General features: G+C 40.2%; 1 protein-coding gene across 1 annotated transcript in view; it reads right to left on the bottom strand.

Moving 5' to 3' along the window:
• Positions 1 to 4745: 4745 nt before the first annotated feature.
• The window catches only part of nxph1 (neurexophilin 1), a 74984-nt gene continuing 57551 nt past the window's right edge, over positions 4746 to 22178 (bottom strand). Inside the window, exon 2 of the mRNA XM_039821234.1 lies at positions 4746 to 6786. Within this exon, the coding sequence (XP_039677168.1) occupies positions 6031 to 6786 (756 nt within the window). The 3' untranslated portion in view covers positions 4746 to 6030. The remainder of the gene's footprint in view (positions 6787 to 22178) is intronic.

Genomic DNA, 22178 nt, shown 5'->3' with positions numbered 1-22178 from the left:
AATGGTGCTGGCAGATTTCAAGTCATCCACCTCCTTTTGTGTAAATTGGAGGCTGACTTTTAATTCCTGCAACTCCTTGAAAATGGCATCCATTCTGATGTTAGTAGTATCCATGAAGGTTTGCACAACAACTTTGAAATTGCTTTCGTGCTGTTGTAGCAGTTCTTTATAGAAAGCTTTTTGTTGGTCAAGTAGTTCACGCACCTGTTCATGTGAGATGAAATGTACATTATCCATTTCTTTATCCTTTCAATTAAAATTTTTGGGCGTGGAAGGGAAACATAATGCCTCTTCTGAAACTTTAGTTGGAGTAATTATGAGGATTGCAACGATTTCTGGCTGATTCTGTATTTGTGTTTCTCTTTTTCAGCAGCTTCAGCTGGTACATTGTCCACAGCGTCCCGTCTCTCTGTCGGTCTCTCCCGACTAGTGTATGTCTAGTTTCCCTAATGATAGAAATGTAGGAAAGCTTTTTTGCACAACTCTTTTTGTCGGGCAGGTGTGTATGATATAATCAAAAGTAGCAGATCAAAAAGTTTAGAGAAAATCCCGCACACTGACCATTACGGAAGCAAACATTTATTTAGAAGAAAAATACAAAATACAATACAATTCATCAGGTAAATTTACCTGATGAAGGTCTGAAACCGAAACGTAATGTAATGTAATGGTCAGTGTGCGGGATTTTCTCTAAACCTAATTATAGAAATAAAATAAAACAATATCTTTAAACCTTTGGCATCAAACATGAAAGGAAGTTTATTGAACTTAAATTGAACATAATTGGCCATTGTGTCTGGTGATACATAGAGTTGATAGAACATACATAACATGTGCAGTCAGATAGTCTTTTGCCAATGACTTCAGTTCAGAAACATCAGACACACAATAAGCAATCATCACTAATTTTAATGGTGTCTGTACATATAGTTTGGAATAAAGGCTTTATTAGTTAGTTGGCAATGTATTTTTGTCATAGTAATTTGCATCTGGAACATCCATTCTGCCATCTCTATCAGCCAGTGTATACAGTATGTCCTTCATTTCACAGTCTCAGTCTTCTCAGTCTTTTCTTTCCTTCAGCTGTTGTACATTTTTTATAGTCTGTGCAGAAACCAAATCAAAACACCTCTATGCCATAGAGTCTATGGTGTTGCTGTATGGTTTAAAAAAAAGAAAATTAACTGGCTTCATGTTCATTATAATTATAATTTAGAATTAACAGGGATTGTTTAGTTATGTGTTTGCTTCTACACTGATGGTATTTAGCCATATACAATGAAATCCCTACCGGCTTGTTAAAAGTGAGCATTGAGGGCAAACTTTTGGAGACATCTCCTTAATGAGGACAGCTATAAAAGCACCCTGCGGACCGCCAATGAACACACAAACCTGGCATCCACTTTAATTACTGATAAGTTGTGAGCCAGCTAAAGGCAGCGGATTTCCCTCCCCCAGAGTCCCTAATCTGTTTAAAGCCGACTGCTGATCCTAACTGCCGAGTCGGAGGAGTCGATGGCAGGTGCCACTGTGAAGTCCCAGAACAGACGCTATCAGTCTTGCATCCCAATCTCAACATCTCCCAGGGACTGAAATACAAGTTCACCTCTATGTGTCCAACTTTCTGGCACACTCGATTATTAGGAAATCTGCTCGATCACACATGGTGCTAAATTAGAAGAAGCTCCAAGAAGTAATTATAGTCAAGCACAGAGCTTATGTGTTCTGGGTCACTTTTACTGTGGAGGCAATGTGACGCTTTCCACAGACTGTTTACATGCACTCTGTACACTATACACATGAGAAATATGGAGGCTGATTTATTTGTTTTTTTTATAAGTACTTAATTGGAAATTCCTTCAGCCTCTAGAAAAACACACTTTAATAAAGTGGTGAAATAAATTATACCAGTGAATATAACCAGCTTTAACCAGTTAATTGCACAATTAATTAAAACACATTTGAAACGCATTGTCATTAAATGCATCATGAAGAAGTGCAAAGATTATCTAAATACTGTGACAGACTATTTAGCTCAACTAAATAGCCAGCCTTACATTTGAGTACTGACCAAATTGTGTTTGAATTGTCACTGAGTTATTGTGCATGCTGCAGGATTGTAGATCCAGAATGGTTTCCTTGATTTCCTTGTTGTCTTTGTCCAAACCTTTTTAACACTTAACACTTTTTGATTTGATACTGATTGATTCCAAAACTGTCATAAGGATTGGAACTGTCGGTATAAGTTTTAAAATAAAATTTTGGAATTATGTTTGTAGAGCTTCAAAGGAAACTGTGGTTTAGTACAACTTGGGTTTTATTTTCGTAGCTCTGGCCATTAGTAATATCCATTATGATAACAATGTATCCTAGGGCTGTCAAAATGAACAGTATATTAACACAAATTCCTTTTAATGGCACTAATTTCTTTGACGCAAGATCAACACACATGCGTTCTGTGATTTGGGCCTCTGGCTTCTCTGTAGTTTGGGAAATCATCAAGCGATGCAGCAGTAAGGTTGTGGATGGCTAGCAGAAACAAACCTTAAGCCGAAATGGATATAGAAGTGTCTTTTGAATGGCAAAAGTTCCAAAGCCCTTCCAGATGGTTCTCTTGACAAGACTAAAGTTATTTGCATGTACTGTCGATATGAATTGAGTTCCCGACAGAGTGCATCAAGTCTCAAATAGGCGTACCACTTGCTGGCCGAGCACACGGCTGATGCGGTGAACCTTGCTCCCTCTCACCAAAGGCAGGCCACACTGGACAGTATGTCATGTGGTCAAATATGCCCATCTGTTGTTGCTTGATGGGCCTGAGTTTGCCATATTATGCTTTCAGCAGGGCTTAATTTGAGCCGGAACACGCCGGAACATGTTCCGGTCACCTCCGACGTTGGATCCGGAACCTTTTTTATTGGATACAGCACCTCCTGTGTCACCAGGAAAAATGAATCGCCTAAATGAAAAAAATAAACTACTGTTTGTGTAGTGTTCAATATTGTTATCCATCTTGTTATCCAATTTTCAGGGTAAGACGGAGGGGGGAGAGGGACGGAGGGAGGGGAGGCACTTCAACAGCGTGGCGCTGCACTTCTAGTGACAAAAACGCTTGTGCTGGTTGAGATTGCTGTTATAGCCTTGTTTCACTCAGGGGAAAAATGTCAAAAAGACAACAAAGTTTGCTTAACTTGTTCAAATACGCTGACCAGTCGGATCCCAAACAAGCAAAAACCGTTTCTGACGATCAAGAATGTGGAGACCACGGTGGGTTTTTTGGTTAATTTAATAGTCCGATGGATAATTGCTGCTTGTGAAAACGATTGTTGCAGTGTATTTTTTTTTTTTTTTTTACATTTCGCACCGATGCAGTGCGTGTTCTGAAATAAAAATTAACATTGCGCTGATGTACACACAGCGTTGTTTAGGTTTTTTTAGTCAGAGAAGCTACGTAGGCAATTTTTACACCTGTTACCTCCAACCCCCGTTTTGAGTCGCCAGATCCACCCCCCCTCTGCGCTCTGGGACGTCCCACTTTACAAATTAAGCACTGGCTTTCAGCATATTTTTTTAGCATAAATTACCTTTGAGGTTATTCTGGAGAATATTCTAGACAGTATTGGCTATTGTTTTGTTGCAATAATAATAAACATTTGCATAAAGTAAGCATATCTGTCCACTCCCATGTTGGTAAGAGCATTAAAAACTTGAAAGATATCCCTTTTAACAGAAAAAAAAATTTGCCATTAATTTGTGACAATTTATGAGTTAGCTTTTGACAATCATGCGATTAATCAAAATAAATATTTTAATCGATAGGCAGCCCTAATCATGAATAGAAAAGATGGTTCAAGCTACAAAATAGTATGGTAATAAGTTCTGATAAACCACAGTTTTCTTTACCTGCAAGTTTATGGTGTTAAGGATTTTACCAACCCATTAATAGGGTTGGGTACCGAAACCCGGTGCTAATATGGCACCGGTTCCTAAACCACCGGTATCTACTGGACCGAATAGCCATGCGGATTTTGGTGCCTCATTTCGGTGACACTTAAATGCCTGACAATAGAGGCAACAGAAGCATCACTAGCTAGCTAGACTATCTGTCCAATCTGAGTTTTCTGTTGCATGACTAAAACCACCTTTAAACAAGAATGTTTTATCAAAACAAGATCCTTCCTGAAGCTATTTTGCAGAGGCATCGTGGCTCCGTCCGGCGCTTAGCATCGGCCAAGACGATTGTGATTGGTTTAAAGAAATGCCAATAGACAGACCCTCCTCTGTAGCACCGCGATGGATGAGTTCTGGCAATGTGAGACTACAATGACAGTAACCTGTGGCCTTTTGTGAGTATGTAATGCAGCATTATGTAATTATTTTATTCACAGGCATTACCAGTGGCATGACTTTTCCATTTGTGTATTTTGGCCGTCTCCGTTATGCTAACATTTGCAGCTACGACCCAGGACGCTGCAGACAGACACTTAGATATTATTTTTCCACTGTATATGTACATGTAAATATAAACACTGTAGTTCCATTTTTGTGCTGCCTAATTCTTCTGTCAAACCTCTTGGTAACTGGAAACAAGGTTGTTGTAATTCAGTGTATTACTACACATTGGAGCCTGATGTTTTAGCAGCTGTAAACCGCTAAGAGGTGGAGTGACATATCACCAGACTTCCCCAAATCGTAACTGACTCATTATTACAGCAAGACTCAGAAAGAACTCACACATACCAACATTCAGTTGATAAAATTGACTGTATTCTTTAATTCATATGTACATCTCCAACCCCCAATAAACCCCTCGATAAAGAAAATTGCAGTTAGTACTTTTAATATATTTAGTCAGTTTTACAGCCTCTGTACAGGATTGCTGATTTCAAGAAATTCACATCTAGGGCAGCAACATCATTATCTTTGTTAGAGGAAACAAGAACGAGCATAAATGGAGTGAACAAGAGGACTTAGCAGGAAGGGGGTAAACACACAGTTCATGGGGGGGCATGTACAGAAGCAGCGCAATGGGGATAAACTATATACAATACAAACCATTCATACAAATTAGGCTCTAAGATATAGAATTCAATACATTACATTTGATATATTAAGTGACAATGAGCAAGCCCCATCCCCCACGAACGACCCACTGATCAATCAATCAGGTAATCAGACATTCAATCAGTTGAGAATGAACCAATCACCCAACAGACTCAATATCTAGCTGTACGAGCAGGAACACTCTGACAACAGCTGAAGATTGACAGCGTTACATTATCTGAGCAAATGAACGCATTTTCACTCCAAACCCAAACTCGACTGAGGGGAAAAGCCTGCTCAGATCTAGCTCACCCTTACACATGCTAAAAGCATCAAACTCACATTTTAAACTTCACTGTCCTCTTCAACTGCCTTGCGGGTTTTGTAAAAACGTCTGAGGATTTTTTTTTTATTACTATTTTTAAATGAGGAGTTAATTTTGTTTTCCAGTTATGCAGGATAAACTGCAGAGCGTAAATATCACAGCAGGGGCAAACAGTCCATATATTGTTGTCCAGAGAGCTAATGCATTGTATATGAAATAAGCTAAAAGAGGAAAACAAAGTTATTAACATCTAGTTTGATAAGAAGTGTGAACTAAACATGAAGCAAACAACAAAGGACAGAGTTTAAACGCCATAATAATCCCAAAAGGACCAATAAGTCCTGCTATCTACACATGGTTCAAAAAGGACAAAACCCAATTCAGGAACAAAATTCTAACTGTTAATAATCATACTAATCGCAGAGATGTTCAGGTCATTTTTAAACACATTACAGTCCTATATACCACCTGGTAACTGTTAAAAGCAAATGCTCTCTGCAACATTCAGAACATTAAATTGGGAAATCATTTGGGATGGCTGACTCTCTGGTAGGAACATGTTTAGGGACGGTAGGGCTTACATACAGATTTCTCTGGGATGGGTAGAAGCCCCATTTTGCGCTCCACTTGTACACTTTTCTGTTTGTGAGTGTATGGGAACATCAGCCGGAAGGGAAGTAGGGAGTGTCACTGTGGTAGTTATAGTCAGGACACACTTTCTGGACCAGTTTGTAGTCGGTGCTGTAGAAGGAAATGAAGATGCAGATGACTTTGAACGGTTTGGAGCAGAGCCAGGAGACATGGCTCTGGGTCTGCTCCTGGTAGCAGGTCTTGGACGGGTCGAAGTTGCAGAGTGTGTTCTTGGCACCCTTCTCCACCTTCTCGTACTCTATGCGGCAGTTGAAGGACTTTGAGTCCTTGGCGTCGATAACTGACTGCTGCGCAGCCACGTCGAACTCCACTATCTTGGTTGGAGGGACCAAGCTGACGGACACGTTGCCCTGGCCTGTGGAGTTGTGGCGGAAATAGACACTGAAGGTGCCGTTGCCGTGATCCACGATCTTACCGGTGATCAGCAGGTTGAGTTTGACCGTCTTGATGTTAGAGTGGAAGTCCCCCCAGCCGAACATCTTCTTGAACTTCCCCGTTTTAACCATTGGCCGCCTTTTAGCCCGCGGCCGCGAGTCCTGCAAGTCTGTGGTGTTCCTCAGCCAGTCCCACAGGTCCTGCTCAGAGTAGGGCTCTGGAGTGTCATAGCGAAGGTCCAAGGCTGTGCTGTTCTCTTTTCCATGTAGAGTCTGTGACAGCAGCCTACTGATGGACATATCCTTACTGCTTTCTGTCCATATATGCTTTAGTGTGGATTTGGGGCTTCCCGACTTCACAATGTCTGACTTTGAGGCATGGGCACTTGTAACCTGGGGAAGAGAAAATAAAAAAAAACATCTGGTTGGCATATCTCCATGACTCGTTTGAAACTTGTTTAACATATTTTCTAGAAATGTAATTTGGTACTAATCATAGGTGTAATAAAGATAATGTTCAGTTCCAGTTAATTAACTTCGGTACATTGCTAGTGTAACCTAGTCTTTTTTTGCCACAGAACAGAACGCAGCAGAACATGTGAACACAATGTGAAATTTGTGAACAGTAAAACTGTTCAAAACCGTTATATAATCAATACATGTTTTCTCAGGCTTATGTTTAGCTGTTCTATTTTCCCGCATAAAAACAGCATAAAATTGCAGGAGTGTGTATTATTTGCATTCATGTGTGGGTGTTAGTTCAGTAGTAGACATACAAACAAGAAGAACATCGGCTTATTAAAACATTTCGTCACAGTGCCACTGCAAAGAGTACCTTATACCCAACATGGGTCAAAAGTGACCCGAGTGAACGATTTTGTTTCATATCTTTACATGTTATGCATTTTATTACACACTATTTATTTATTTATTTCAGAAGAACCTTTGATTTTGCGGACCACTCCCCTCAAAATCACTATTTCACCTTTCTACAAGGTGGCCTTATCACAACTGTCGGGACACGTTTTTTTGTACTTTTCACCACAGAAACATCATGTGCACATATAGATGCGGGTTTTATGGTTAATAAGATGCAAGAATAGAATAGTTATATGTAAAAAAGCTGTTAACCTGTTGTAGACCTATGGTGTTATGAATGAGAGTGAGCAAGTATAAGGCCACAGTGAGTGTCAGGAGATTTGAGGATACCTGAGTTTTTTTGCGGTTTGATGACAAGGGGAACAGGGCTATTCGACAGAACTTTGTTTTTGTCAGTATAGTTCTCTACAATGTTCTAAAAGTCAGCAGTTGGTGCTCTCGGTGCAACAGGCCCATATGCCAGGACCATAGCAACAACCACACCGTAGTTCATTGTTATCTAGCATTGGGGCATCAAAAACGGCACTTCTGCAGTGTTTTTCTTTTTTGTTGTACACACTTTGAATTTAAACGGTTTCTTCACAAAATGCATCTTGTTGTCACGTAAGGGCCCTGTTTATGTTGCAGAGAAATTTTAATTGCATTTGGTGTCTGTTTAGAGGTACAAAGGCACTCTTTAGAACATTACATTTCATGTCATTACGCTGATGCTTTTATCCAAAGCGACTTACAATTGTTATATATGTCAGAGGTCGCATGCCTCTGGAGCAACTAGGGGTTAAAAATGGACACGTTGGTTGATGCGTCTCAGTGGGAAACAAACCTAGGTCTCCCACACCAAAGGCATGTGACATATCCACTGCGTCATCACCACCCGGAACAGAGCAGCCGTCAGAACCTAGAACATGCCACCACAACTGGCATTTTAGCTAACTGGGAGCTCTGGCCATTAGTTGCATCAACGTTTTTTTTCCTAACGACAGTACTCGGTGACATCTAGCAATCAAGATTCAAATAAAAATCGGCCGGAATTCTCTTTTAAGTAATTCACAGTCCCAGTGCCATTAGTTTCACTTTCAAGTATTTTTTTATGTAATGTTAAATAATTCTGTAACATTCAAAGTACGTGGGTGGGAAGGAGGTCTCAGTTTAAGGCCCTAGACAGGTTTAAGCCGGCCCTGCTAAGTTCAAAAACGTATTTCTGTATTGTGTGAATTGATGCATCATGAGATATTACTTATCTATATCATTGATATCTATCAGGAAGTATTGACTTTCACATTCAAACATGCCGTTTTCCACAAAATTGACCAACCAAATGTATTCCGTGAGGGGTAAGAGAGATCAATCTTTGCTGCGAGCATCAATTTTAAATTGTGGTAGTAGACAGCTGCAAATTGGGAATTATAGTGAAGCAAACTGAGCGAGAAAGAGAATACAGCAATCAAAGTAAAACATATTGCTCCTATCTCCTCCCTTTGCCAAATAGAGGGTGTATCCGCTGGTTCACAGATAAACGCAGTGGCCGTTCAGAGGGTAAAGAGCGGACTATTAACTACTGAGTGCTCCTTGAACTGATGATTGATGAACCCAAGGGTTTTCCCTATTTAGCGCCGAGGAGGGGATTTAGGCCCATTCAGGCCCCCGGTGGAGGTATGTGACACTGATTGCCTGATTTCTACTGTAAGACGTGACAGCAGATCCGTCTTGCTGAGGTTTTTGCATTTTGTGGGTTGCCCCTAGGATCAATACTTGTAAAATAAGGTTTCCCTACTAATCAATTTGAATTGAATTGCCTCAAAGTGCATCTCTCAACACCATGGAGACATACAGAAAGGAGAATATACCTGTACTGTAAGTATGTTACAGACAGGGCAACAGAAAATAAATCAAGATGTGATTCTGAGGGAACTCATGAGTTTCAGAGTAAAGCAGAAAAAGCCCTATTTGCACGGGATTAGTATTACCAGGGGACCTCATGTGATTTAGAAATTACCCTCACGCCTGTGTTTTGTGCGGCACATTCGCATGGGATAAGCAAAGTCTGTATTTACTCAAATTCACTGACTTCATTTTGACATTTTTTTGGACCCTCAGGGCTACCGTACTTATCCGCTTACCTCTTGATAGAGCAATTAAAAACGCACAACATTTCACTGGTGAAAACTAAACTAAAACATCTTTGGTTTATATTTATATTGACTCAGACACTTAGAATATTAATCTGAGCCTGTCAGTGGCAAAACGAGCACTTTTGTGAAGGTAAATACAAGCTGGACAATTACCCTATTAACTCACATTGTAGCTTGTTTCTCTGCTGCCGACTGCAGCGATCTCTCTTAATAACTGGACCAATGTCAAAGATTGTTGTTCCCATCAGTCACTTAGACACAAAAACATAGGAAAATAGGGGCCAGGTTGAAAAAAGCGGTAGTTACATTTTAATTTGAAAAACTATAGTATTACAGGTTACACTTTACTTTAAGTTTTCTACATAAGAGTGACATGACACTGTCATGAACGTGTCATAAAACATTATAAATAAGTCATAAACGTTTATGACATAACTCTTTTTTAGTAAGTGTCATTCGGTTTTGTCATGACACGTTATGGTTATGATTAGGTTTGGGGTTAGGGTTAGGGTTCATGTGTCATGACTGTGTCATGACAGTGTCATGTGAGTGTCATGTATTCATGACAGTGTCATGTCACTCTTATGTAGAAAACTTAAAGTAAAGTGTTACCCATTGTATGTGGAAATCCAAACGGAAGACACAAACAGAAGCTGACTAAATTTAACAGGCCACTCATTGGAGCTGAACAGGGTCTCAGGGGATATATCTTTAGCATCAACGGTTAAACTCATGGAGCACTTGGCTGCTTAAGGCAGATACACTCAGCAATCATTTCCTATTCAAAGAGGTGAGGTGGCCTTCTCATACTGAAGAATATCCCAGGATGGTGGAGGGTGAGGATTACGCTGGAATAAATGTATGATAATGTGCCTGCTTATGAAGAGGATCTGGTAAAGTCCCTTTTCTCAAAGTGCATTCAATAGAATTGATTTAAAAAAATGAACATAAAAACAGCGTTTGAGATGCAGTTGCTTTGAGGAGAATTGTCTTTTTATTCCATCTTAAATCCTCACAGAAATGCAATCCTTGCAAATGTATTTAGCTGTGGAAAACAACATCAAACTATGATAAAAGCCAGCAGTGCAGCAGCCTCAGACCTTATTTCTTTTTTTATCTTAAACCCAGTTCAGATTTGTGACGAGGCCAGTTGAAACTTGCATCTACTTGCAGCACTGTAAAACCTGCCAGTTCACACCAATGCGACGAAACGGTGTATCATCTCCATAGTAGTCTATATCCTTGGCGTTCCACTTCCAGGATTGCTCCGGTGCTGTAGGAAATTCCGACTGATGCATGTATTTTCCGTCCCCTTCCTCTTTCTTTGTGCTGGCGTTCTAAATTCCGGTGGATTTGTGAGGACTATGGTTAACTGCTCCTCAGATCTCTGCAGGGTAAATCCAGACAGCTAGCTAGACTATCTGTCCAATCTGAGTTTTCTCTTGCATGACTATTTTGCAGCGGCTCTGTGCAGAGCTTAGTACTGCCCATGACGATTCTGATTGGTTTAAAGAAATGCCATTAAACCAGAGCACGTTTTCCTCCCATCCCTGAATGCTATGTGGAGTAGCATTTTGGAGGAGGGTCTGGCAAAGCGAGACTATCTCCATAGCAACGACTCTTTGTACTTCCGTTCTAACCTTCGACTTTCAGGCTTTTTTGTAGATGGATATATCATTTGTTGTGTCTAAATGAATGTGGATAAGGTTAGTGATAGTAAGATGCTTGCTACAGTTGCATTTCTAGTGATGAATCGGCAAAAACGTTTTATTTATGTGATTCACGCTGCCATTATGACCAGATGACAGTTTCTAACTTAGACTTAAAATGGATTATGGATCATTTTATTTCTATTGTCTGTAGCTGACTTTACAAGCTGACTTCTCTATTGGCTGTTGAAACAGGTGGCCTCCCTTACATTCTAAAACCAGCCTCTGGAGACTCGACCAGCTGAGTCGCAGCAACACCATCAGCTGGTTTAAGTCGAGCTGAGACGGGCCGGTTCAGACCGCTGCAACGGTTTCGTCTCATCGCAAATCTTTGATCTTAACTGGGCTTTAACCAGCAGTGGAAGACAATTCCATTACTTTAATCTTCTAGTGAGCAAGTAAGAAAGGAAGTGGAGTAGAAGTTTAATATAAATTAAGAATACTCTTGGGCAAATTCACAAAAAAATTGATTTGCGGCTGCTGCTTTTGCAATGGTTTGCAATAAGAATTACAGTTTCTTTTTGTCGTATTTTTGCTGATTTTTCAGCCACAAAAACAACACAATCCTTTTGTGAATTTGCCTGTCTAAGTACAAGTAGTTAGGTACAATAGGAGCAGATTAACTCACTAGGGGGTGAATGGACTCTGTGCCCCCAGGTTGCATTGAGTGCTTAATATATTGGGTAAGAATGCATAGGCCACTTTTAAGGCCGTACAATTTCAGTTTTTAATTAGGCTTTATTGGTGGGTATTATCAAACAAGTTTGTAATTAATCAGATTATCACAAAGTAATTACCGCAATCTTAATGCGCCCTGAGATACTTGATTTCTTGGCAGTTGCTTTGTTCCTACAACAGCTGGGCACTGTAGTTTTAGCAAACGTTAACTTAAACAAAGGTATATAATGCATTTGTAGGGGAATATTCTAAATCACATCTGTTAATCAAACTGAATCGCCTGTCAGTAGTGAGGGACATATTCTTCCAGCCACCATCATTTTCTGACATGGAGGATGCAGTGATGGTTGCTAGGAGTCAATTCAACATTTTTCCCAAAGATTGAAGAAGCATGCCATTATTTAATTGTTATATCTGTAAGTTGACTTCCAACAACCTGTACCGCTGTATCAATCTTATCCACACGTCAACATTTTTGTGCCCTTAATTCTTATAATGGATGTAGCTGGCTAGCCCACTATGTAGGAGGTTATTGCCCCTATTCTAAATTCTGCCCACAAAACTGTGATTGGTTAATTCATTCTCTTATCACCGGAAAGCATGGAGAAACACAACAACAGACATGTCTGTAATGATGTACACTACAGTGTTACTCTGTGTGTGTGTGTGTGTGTGTGTGTGTGTGTGTGTGTGTGTGTGTGTGTGTATGTGTGTGTGTGTGTTAATAGTAACAAAGGAAGATATCACCACGTCCAAAAGTGTGGCTCATTGATGGGTTTTTAATAGTTTTTGGACAACAATGGAGCTCAATCGCACAGAGCAATTGGATATATCAGGCTTTGACACACAAAAACACACACACACACACACACACACACACACACACTTATACTAATACTTCTTATTAGATACATTTATTCTTGATTGCACATTGGACAATAAGAAAAACAGAATATTGCCTGCCTTACCCAACACGTGATGTTTTAAAGCCAATACATCTAGCTATTAACATGTTGGTCTTCCACAATAATCTCAGATTTTCTTCCATTTCAAAGAGGCAGTTTTAGCTTTTCAAAGTCCATTCAGCAAATGAAACATTCATTGAATTACTATACTAGAATAGCTATATTGGTTTTTGCATAATAGTCTATGTGAATTAAATCAAAGTTGTTCTGGGAATTACCACTGCTCTGTCTCTGAAGATACTGATATTGATATATTAATGTTGAACAGTGTTACACCATTTAAGAACTATGAGTGTCTTTAGCCCAACTAATTGCAATAATGCCATATGACTGCCAGTGAGCATAAAGTGTGCAGTCTATGGCTGTTTATCTGTACTCATTGTTTGCCTTGTCCAGTGGGTGGGCTGTATGTGGTGCATACAGACATGTTTATCTGTGCAGTTCTCAGACTCAGGCATCATCCAACACGTTTTTGGGCCGAGGGCCAGTGGGTTTGCTGGACTCCGGTGCTGCCAGCTGTAGTGCGCTCACCTGAGGGAACGGTGCATCTGGTAAACATGGCCGCCACTGCTGCCAGCACAGGCCTCGTAGATACCTGACTCCCGGCCAGACAGCCAGTTGGTTGCCCACAGGCAAGTAAGACTGCTGGGCAAGGCAAGCAGCACGGTGTTTGTGCTATTCAGTCAAGACATGAATTCCTTACTGAACACTGCACATGGTGCAGAGCACTTTCTGAATGTCTTGACTGCTGTCAAAAGTTTTATATAATGTTTAGTGTTTGTTGCTCTTCTGCAATCCTTGTTGTTAGATTCAAGACTGAAGTCACAGAAATAAGCCAAAGTTTGCATCAAAATGAATGAATCTATGTAATACATGGCATATCCGTTGACATACATACAGCTGAAAAGATGGAAACTGAAAATACCTAATTACACACACCATTGGCTTCTTTGTTTGGGTCAAGGAATTGAGACACACCTTGTGAAATGGATTAAAGGACCACTGCACTCATTTCACATGTCAGTTTACTTGTAGTCTCGCATTGCTAGACCTTTCTTCACAGCGCTACGGAGAAAGGTCTGGCTAGTCCACACAGCTTTCTGGGATGGGAGAAAAACTGGTTTATTGGCATTTCTTTAAACCAATCACAATGGTCTTGGATGTCGCTAAGCGCCGGACACAATGACGGTGTCTCTGCAAAATAGCCTCTGGAAGGAACTTGTTTTGATGGAACATGTGTATGTTCAAAAGTAGTTTTAGTCGTGCAACAGAAAACTCAGATTGGACAGATAGTCTAGTTAGCTGTCTGAGATCTGAGGAGCAGTTAACCATAGTCCTTATAAATCCACCGGAGTTTAGAATGCCAACACAAAGAAAGCGGAAAATGTGGGACATCCAGCGGAACCTCCGGCAGCACCAGAACTATCCCGTAAATGAAACGCCGCTGATATAGACTAGTCTGCTTGTTATACAGAGTACTAATCAGCCAGTGAAAACCGTGGTATAATGTCTTCTGTGGCACTAGAGGGTCTTTGTCAAGTCTGAGAAAATAACCCTGATTACAATAAACTCATTTTTATTGGAGGACCTGCGTTAAAAACAGGTTGGGAAGTTTCAAAGATGTGGGCATTGAAGACAAGGGATGTTTTATCAGGCAGGAGGGTTTAATGAAAATATGCTGCTGAGAGTTAAAGCATCAAGCTCAATCCATACTACAGACTTAAGGTCTTATAAATTAAAGGGGTGATAGAATGCAAAACCGATTTTACCCTGTCATAGTTGAATAACGACAGTTCGGTGGGTAAATAGGACATACATAGAAGCTCAAAATCCCACTGACACCCCTTTACTATTAAAATCTCATATTTTGAAACTGCCTCTGAAAACGGGCGAATCCCAACAAAGCTGAGTTGCTTACGCAAGGGTCTCAAAATCCGGAACCTTAAGAGAACAGTCACGCCCCAACATTTACATAGGCTACACAACTGACCTGAGATCAGGTAGTCTTCTGAATCTAGCTAGGTCACGCAGATCTCTGCTATTCCATTACAAAATTCACTTCTGAAACTTTTTTATGCGAGAAATCAACCATATAAAGCTTGAATATGGGCCGCTTTACGAAAATGGATGGCTAATTGCAAATTTTCTCCGACTGTGTGGCGGGAGTTTAGTGCCGGGTTGGTGCTGCCTGGGTTGCTACATCGCGCCCTGACCGCAGTGTCAGCGAGCTTGTTACACCCGCAATCTTTTACCGCAGCCCGCAGGTTCCAGTTAATCTTATAATGGGTATGTGTGTTGAGTTATTTAAACAAACAATCGGGGAAATAAACGCCTCTTGTCCGCGAGTCTCATTGATAGATCCGCGGTGAGATGGAGTCCATCAATGAGAGCTAGCTAGCCTCCTCCTAACTCTGACATTCACAAAAATACATTCAATTGAAATCCGAAATCGGACAAGTGTTAGCTAAGCTTTGTAAGACCTTGAGGAACCTGTAATATTCCGCCGTGACGAAATTCAAACTGTAAATATATACTTTAGTTTGCGAAGTGAGCAAGCTCGGCGTATTTCCCCATTGTAATGAATGGGACATATAGCAAGCAGCTGTTCGTCCTACAAAGACGCCTTGCGTTCATAAAAATGCCTTAAAATCAAATCGGACACAACGGTTAGCTTTATAAGACATTGGGGAATGATGTTGTATAAGTGGCGTGACGAAATTCAAACTGTAAATATAATTTAGTTATGGCGACAATGTAGCTAGCTAGCTACGGTATTTCCCCATTGTAATGAATGGGACATATAGCAAGCAGCTGTTCGTCCTACAAAGACGCCTTGCGTTCATAAAAATGCCTTAAAATCAAATCGGACACAACGGTTAGCTTTATAAGACATTGGGGAATGAGTTGTATAAGTGGCGTGACGAAATTCAAACAGTAAATATAATTTAGTTATGGCGAAAGTGTAGCTAGCTGCGGTATTTCCCCATTGTAATGAATGGGACATATAGCAAGCAGCTGCTTGTCCTACAAAGACGCCTCGCGTTCATAAAAATGCCTTAAAATCAAATCGGACACAACGGTTAGCTTTATAAGACATTGGGACATTCAAAACCGTAAATGTATTATTTATAGATATAGTTATGCCGGCAGCTGGCCGCGAGCCCCGGTCATGCAGTATCCACAAAGGGTGACTTTGCTCTGTTATGGAGCCCAGCAGGCTGCCGCTTCTCGTCAGACTGTGTGGAGCTCCTAAAGTCCGACACGTCTTACCAAATTTGCAATTAGCCATAAATTTTTGTAAAACGGCCCATATTTGAGCTTTATATAGTTGATTTCTCGCTTAAAAAAGTCTCAGAAGTGAATTTGGTAATGAAACATTGCAGTGTCTGGAATATGAGATTCTGTCGCAATTCTAATGTATGTTTATTGGGGATTCGCTCAACCAATCAGCGCGCGTCTCTAATGTCTGCGTATGGCAAGTCGCTCAACCAATCACCGCGCAGCTCCTCTAAATATTCATGACCATACCATATTTGGAAGAAAAGCTCTTGTTACAAATAGGGCCAAAACACAGGGATGCATAAGGGCCCATAAAATATCAACCAGGCCATTTTCAGCCCAACCAATGTTACATACCCCATTAGGAGACCATAAGGAACAGTGTGAAATACCCTATATAATCATTCTATCACCCCTTTAAAGAAAATACATTAGTGAAGTGGCAGTTTAAATGACTATTTAAGGATTAGGAACATGTCTTTAAAAAAAACTGGTTTGTTAATTTTAATAAAATTGAGCTTTATTTTCAGAATTTTGCCTCTCTTCACGTTTTTATTTGTGATCTTTAGTACAAAAGTTTCAAATATAGAAGCACAACCTGGTGCTAGGCTATAGTGTTTCCTTAGTGGTGACTGCAGTGCTTAAAGGTGACCAGTATTCCACTGAGTACAGGAATTGACTCATGCACTTACTAATAAGTCTTGTGCATAGTATGTAGCTACAAACCAATTGATCCACCAAAGATGCCCAGAGCGAAGGAGAAATGTGCTGCTGTTCTGCTGATGTAACATGTGACTGAGTCCTGCCAGGCAGCTTCTGGGGAAAACTGGCCTCCTGCTCTCACCGGTGTAATCCTGAACTGGTAGATGGTCTGCTATCCTGAAACTAAGGCAGCAGGTAGGGTCAGTCTAAGGCTAACCACCCCTCAGGGGTCTCAGAGGCTCTAGGTTTACCGTGTGACTAAAAAGTTTGGGGTAATTTGAATAATTGCTAAATTGTTTGGTAGTACTATTTGAACCACTAGATCACAGTATAATCAACTCAAAGATGCAGATTTTTGTGTCATTTGCACAAGATATTCGTGTGACGTTGAGTTGCGAAAGCCTATCAGCGTTGAGATTCTCCTGATGTCACTGACGTCCTAATGTTGAATTAGAAATGGAGGGGTAAAATATTGTAACCGTCTGTGGGCGGTATAATTCATCGAGCCGCGTGCGCCTCCAAATTATGTTATGAAGCCAGACACGACGCAATTGCTTTTTTCAATTTATCTTGGACTTCCACAACAGGTACAAGGCAGCAGTAGTGGTTATTTCGCCCATTCATGTGCTCATGGAATGACAGGTAGGTGATGCTGAGAGCTTGGTAGTTTATATCCTCGACCTTCCACTTCCGGGATTGCCCCGTTAGCGCCAGAAAATCCATCGTATGTTCTTACTTTCAGCTGGATTTCCGTTACCTAACGGTTCCTTTGTGTTGGCGTTCTAACCTCCGGTGTATTTATGAGGACTATGGTTAACTGCTCCTCAGATCTCTGCAGGGTAAATCCAGACAGCTAGCTAGACTATCTGTCCAATCTGAGTTTTCTGTTGCACGACTAAAACTACTTTTGAACGTACACGTTCCACCAAAACAAGTTCCTTCCCGAGGCTATTTAGCAGCAGCACCGTGGCTCCGTCCGGGGCCTTGCACCGCCCATGACGATTGTGATCGATGTAAAGAAAGGGAAATAAACCAGAGCACGTTTTTATCCCATCACGGAATGCTGTGGGGACTAGCCAGACCTTCCTCGGCAGCGCTGTGGAGGATGGTCTGGCAAATCAAGACTAGGAGCTTGGTGACATACTGACAACATGCACACAGGACAATCATGTCATAATTGTAATTGCCAACTGTGACCAAGCTCTTTTTTCATCACAAATTCATCACAAATGTGTTTTTATTTTCATTGTTTTATGCACAGTACATAAAGAGAAATTTATGTAGAAATGAGGACTTTTAATCCTTTGCCTGTTGGTGGGTCACTCATTAACCAGACATAAAAGCCCATAAAATATGCATGCTGGGCAGCTGCTGGCTTACAGTACCAACAGCCAGCACTGTGGGACTGAATCGTGTTTTACAAAATGTCTTTTGCTCTCAGGTTTCTCTCTCAATGTTTCTATCTCAATGAAGCGTAAACTTGGGCTCAATGATTAATCATTTGTGAAAATCAAATGTGAAATATGTAGTTGAATGTTTGGTGTAACATTTGATTTAAAAAAAAAAATCTATTCCTCTTTTCATTATTATAGTTAGTTTTTTCATAAGATGAATGCTGGAATAATGTTACATATCACAGATTGTTTACAGAAATGTCCTATTTTCAGTGGATTTTTCATTTATTTTTTATTACTTTAACATGATCATAGAGGGGGCAATTTGTAGCTTAAAAACGCAATCAGAATTAGATTTCTTCCCCAAATCTCTGCTTTAGCTGTTGTTTGTTTTCTATTGTAACTTCACTACACACTCCTCCTTCCCTCTTTGTCACTTCTTTTCATATCGCACTACATTTTGACCTCAGCTTCATACAAGCGGGTATGGAGCAGTTTAAAGTTGTCCAATAGATAATTGCCACAGGATGTGTAACAGTGTGTGTATTAGTATTAGGGGTGTCACAATTCTCCAAATATATGATTCGAATTGACTTTCAATTTTAAGGTTTCACGATTTGACTAAAATTTCTATTTAAACCTTTTTTTTGTGTTGGCAATACTACAATAAGAGTCACACAGCAAAAGCAAAAACAGTTTGAGTTTCTCAAAATCAATGAAGTGCAATCGAATGGACCATTGGTTTAACAAGGTGCACATGAACACACCATGGAGTCCCGTTGGAGCCCACATGCTTTACCTTCGATGTTTGTTTCACTAATTTACTCATGGGAAAGGCAAAATGTTGCCACACAGTGACTTCAGGGGTATTTTTCAGATTTGTTGTTTCTCCATCAACTCCGACTGCCGCAGCGGCCATGGTATCTGGAAAAGACAAGCTGCAGCCTACCGGTAAGCTAACGTTACCCCTGTGTCTTTAGCTGCATGCTACCAGCTGGTAAGCTATGCTGTGTGTTGTTGTTTCCTTCTTTGGACATGTTCAAGTAGTCGGGAGTGGAGAGAGAAAAAAATACTCTGGCAATTGCCGATCCTGCTCTAAAATCCAATAGTCAAAAGCTCATCATTTTCAATTTAAAATCCAAATCGTGACACCCCTAATTAGTGTGTGATGTAAGCTGTAGCATACATCACATACAGTGTGCTCTTTGAGTATCTAGCTGTCACCACTCATGTTGTAAGGTGCAGAGAGAAACAGTGATTTGATTCAGCCTCTACTTTGAGACTTTTGAAAAAAATGCCAGTCTCTAATAATGTTTTGTATAGCACTTTGTAACCTACTATAACTTTGTGCTATAGAAATAAAACTTTACTTACTTACTTACATTTCAGCAGTCCCTGTTCATAAAGAGCATTATACAAATGTATTTGGCATAACAGGGAGTCAGTGTGTATCAATTGTTTCAAAGACTTGTTGAGTTGTGTGCAGATGAATGTATTTTATATGTGCGTTGGAGAGTTTTTACTAGGGAAGAGCAGCCAGACTGCAGGTGTTTAGTACAGCATTATGTAAATGATTTCATGGATGGGCTACAGGCATTTAGTCAGTCACTCATAGAGATGAACATGTTTAAATAAGCAAGATTAACACGACTGTTTATGAATGTTAAGATTTATTATCCCCAAAAAAAAGAAAGCTGCCCTTTAATCTGAGCATCATGCAGTCAGCAGTGAAGACATATTCCCGTTGTAAGACTTAGGTTTCTTAGGATCTAAGTTTAACCCTTGTGCATCCCTTTCAAAAAGTTCCTTTGATGTCCAAGGGCGTCATTCAATTATATTCATATTTTTATACACTTTCACTGAGTTAAATCTTTTAACCAACTTCAGCCCTGAACATCACTGCCAGATATTGATTCATTGTATACATAACGCCACTGTAACAACACAAAAAATTAATTATTTTCTGTATACTAAATGCTAACAAAAAATGTTTTCCAACAGTCAGGGATATGTCAATGATTAGCAATAACATTGATTTTGATGCAGTACATTTAGTCTATATCCACAATGTTCCACTTCTGGGAGTGCTCTCTTGCCGCCGGAAATTCTGCCAGATGACACTCTTTTCGGCTGGATGTATGTCACCTTCCTCTTTCTTTGTGTTGGAATTTTAAACTGCGGTGGATTTCTGAGGACTATGGTTAACTGCTCCTCAGATCTCTGCAGGGTTAATCCAGACAGCTAGCTAGACTATCTGTCCAATCTGAGTTTTCTGTTGCACGACTAAAACTACTTTTGAACGTACACATGTTCCACCAAAACAAGTTCCTTCCTGAGCCTATTTAGCAGAGGCACTGTGGCTCTGTCCGGGGCCTAGCACCGCCCATGACGATTGTGATTGGTGTAAAGAGATGGCAATAAACCAGAGCATGTTTTTCTCCCATGCTGTGTGGACTAGCCAGACCCTCCTCCGCAGCGCCGTGGGGGAGGGTCTGGCAAAGAGAGACTACTTTGCATCAAATACTGCAGTGCTTCATAATACAATAGCAATGCCCCTAGTGGAAACTAGGAAAATAGCATGTATATGTATTTGCCCCATAGGGCAAGCATCGGAAAATGTATCCATCAAAGAAATTGTTCAAATTACAATTATACAGCCAGAGCTCTAAATTGAAAATGTGATACAGTAGAATGCATGAATGTATGCTGTAATGGCCATGGGAGCAAAAAATTTAAATGGGGAAATTATTGTCCTTAAGGGTCTAAGTGTCTGTATTTTGGCTACACAGTTTATTATAAACTTATTACCGGTATATGAGCTGAGACTGATCTTCCAAAATTCCAGAAAAAAACAAACTCACACTCTTGCCAAAATGTATGCCATATGTATTAACACAGCCAAAATGTCCCTGTGTACAAAAGTTAACATTTAACTTTTTTTTCCCACTTTCTTTTACTTGTCTGTCGTGGCAGAAAGCAGGCAGGGCAGGACACAGCATAGGGTAACAGCCTTTCACAAATTGTGAATTATACTGCTTCTTAATGTAGTTTTTTATCAAACACTTTGCTAACGTTAACATCCACAGCGTCCTTGTACTCACTGCAGCCCTCCTTTTCTGCTGTTTGCATTTTTTGCCCTGTTATTAAACAAGTATACAAGCAATCAATATTTCCCTAATGAGAAGTCAATGCCACCGTCACCTAAAGAGTACTCCACTGATTTACTATTGCACTTGTACAACATTGTCAGACCCATATTTACAAAAAGGATCAAACTTGATGCAGAACCAGATGTATCATCTTTGTTATTCCATATAGTCTTCTTCCTTCCCAAAACATGGCACCTATTACCCACAATGCTACTTGACAGCCGACAGTTGGGTCTAAGATTCAAGAGTATTATGCTAGTAGTAAAACACTGCGGGATCGGGATGTATCCTGGAACCCCCCCCCGCCCCCACACGCCAGCAGACACCAATACATACAATACAGGCCAAAAGTTTGGACACACCTTCTCATTCAATGCGTTTTCTTTATTTTCATGACTATTTACATTGTAGATTCTCACTGAAGGCATCAAAACTATGAATGAACACATATGGAATTATGTACTTAACAAAAAAGTGTGAAATAACTGAAAACATGTCTTATATTTTAGATTCCTCAAAGTAGCCACTGTTTGCTCTGATTACTGCTTTGCACACTCTTGGCATTCTCTTGATGAGCTTCAAGAGGTAGTCACCTGAAATGGTTTTCCAAAAGTCTTGAAGTAGTTCCCAGAGATGCTTAGCACTTGTTGGCATATACAGGGTATATGTTGTCACAATGTCCAGACAAAACAAATCCCAATATGACACAATTTCTAATGATTACCTGTAAAAACCTAGAGGACATTATACAACATATAAAAACCTCCTCCTTTTGTCTGGATATTCTACCGGCGGACTTCTTCAAAAATGTTTCTAATTGTCTGGCTTTTGATCTCCTGCAGATTGTAAACACGTCTCTTTTCTCGGGTATCTTCCCACAGGCCCTGAAAACTGCAGT

This window comes from Perca fluviatilis, chromosome 13 (assembly GCF_010015445.1).
Source record: "Perca fluviatilis chromosome 13, GENO_Pfluv_1.0, whole genome shotgun sequence".
Taxonomy (NCBI): domain Eukaryota; kingdom Metazoa; phylum Chordata; class Actinopteri; order Perciformes; family Percidae; genus Perca; species Perca fluviatilis.
Note: the sequence above shows the minus strand (reverse complement) of the source record. Positions and strands in the feature narration are given on the sequence as shown.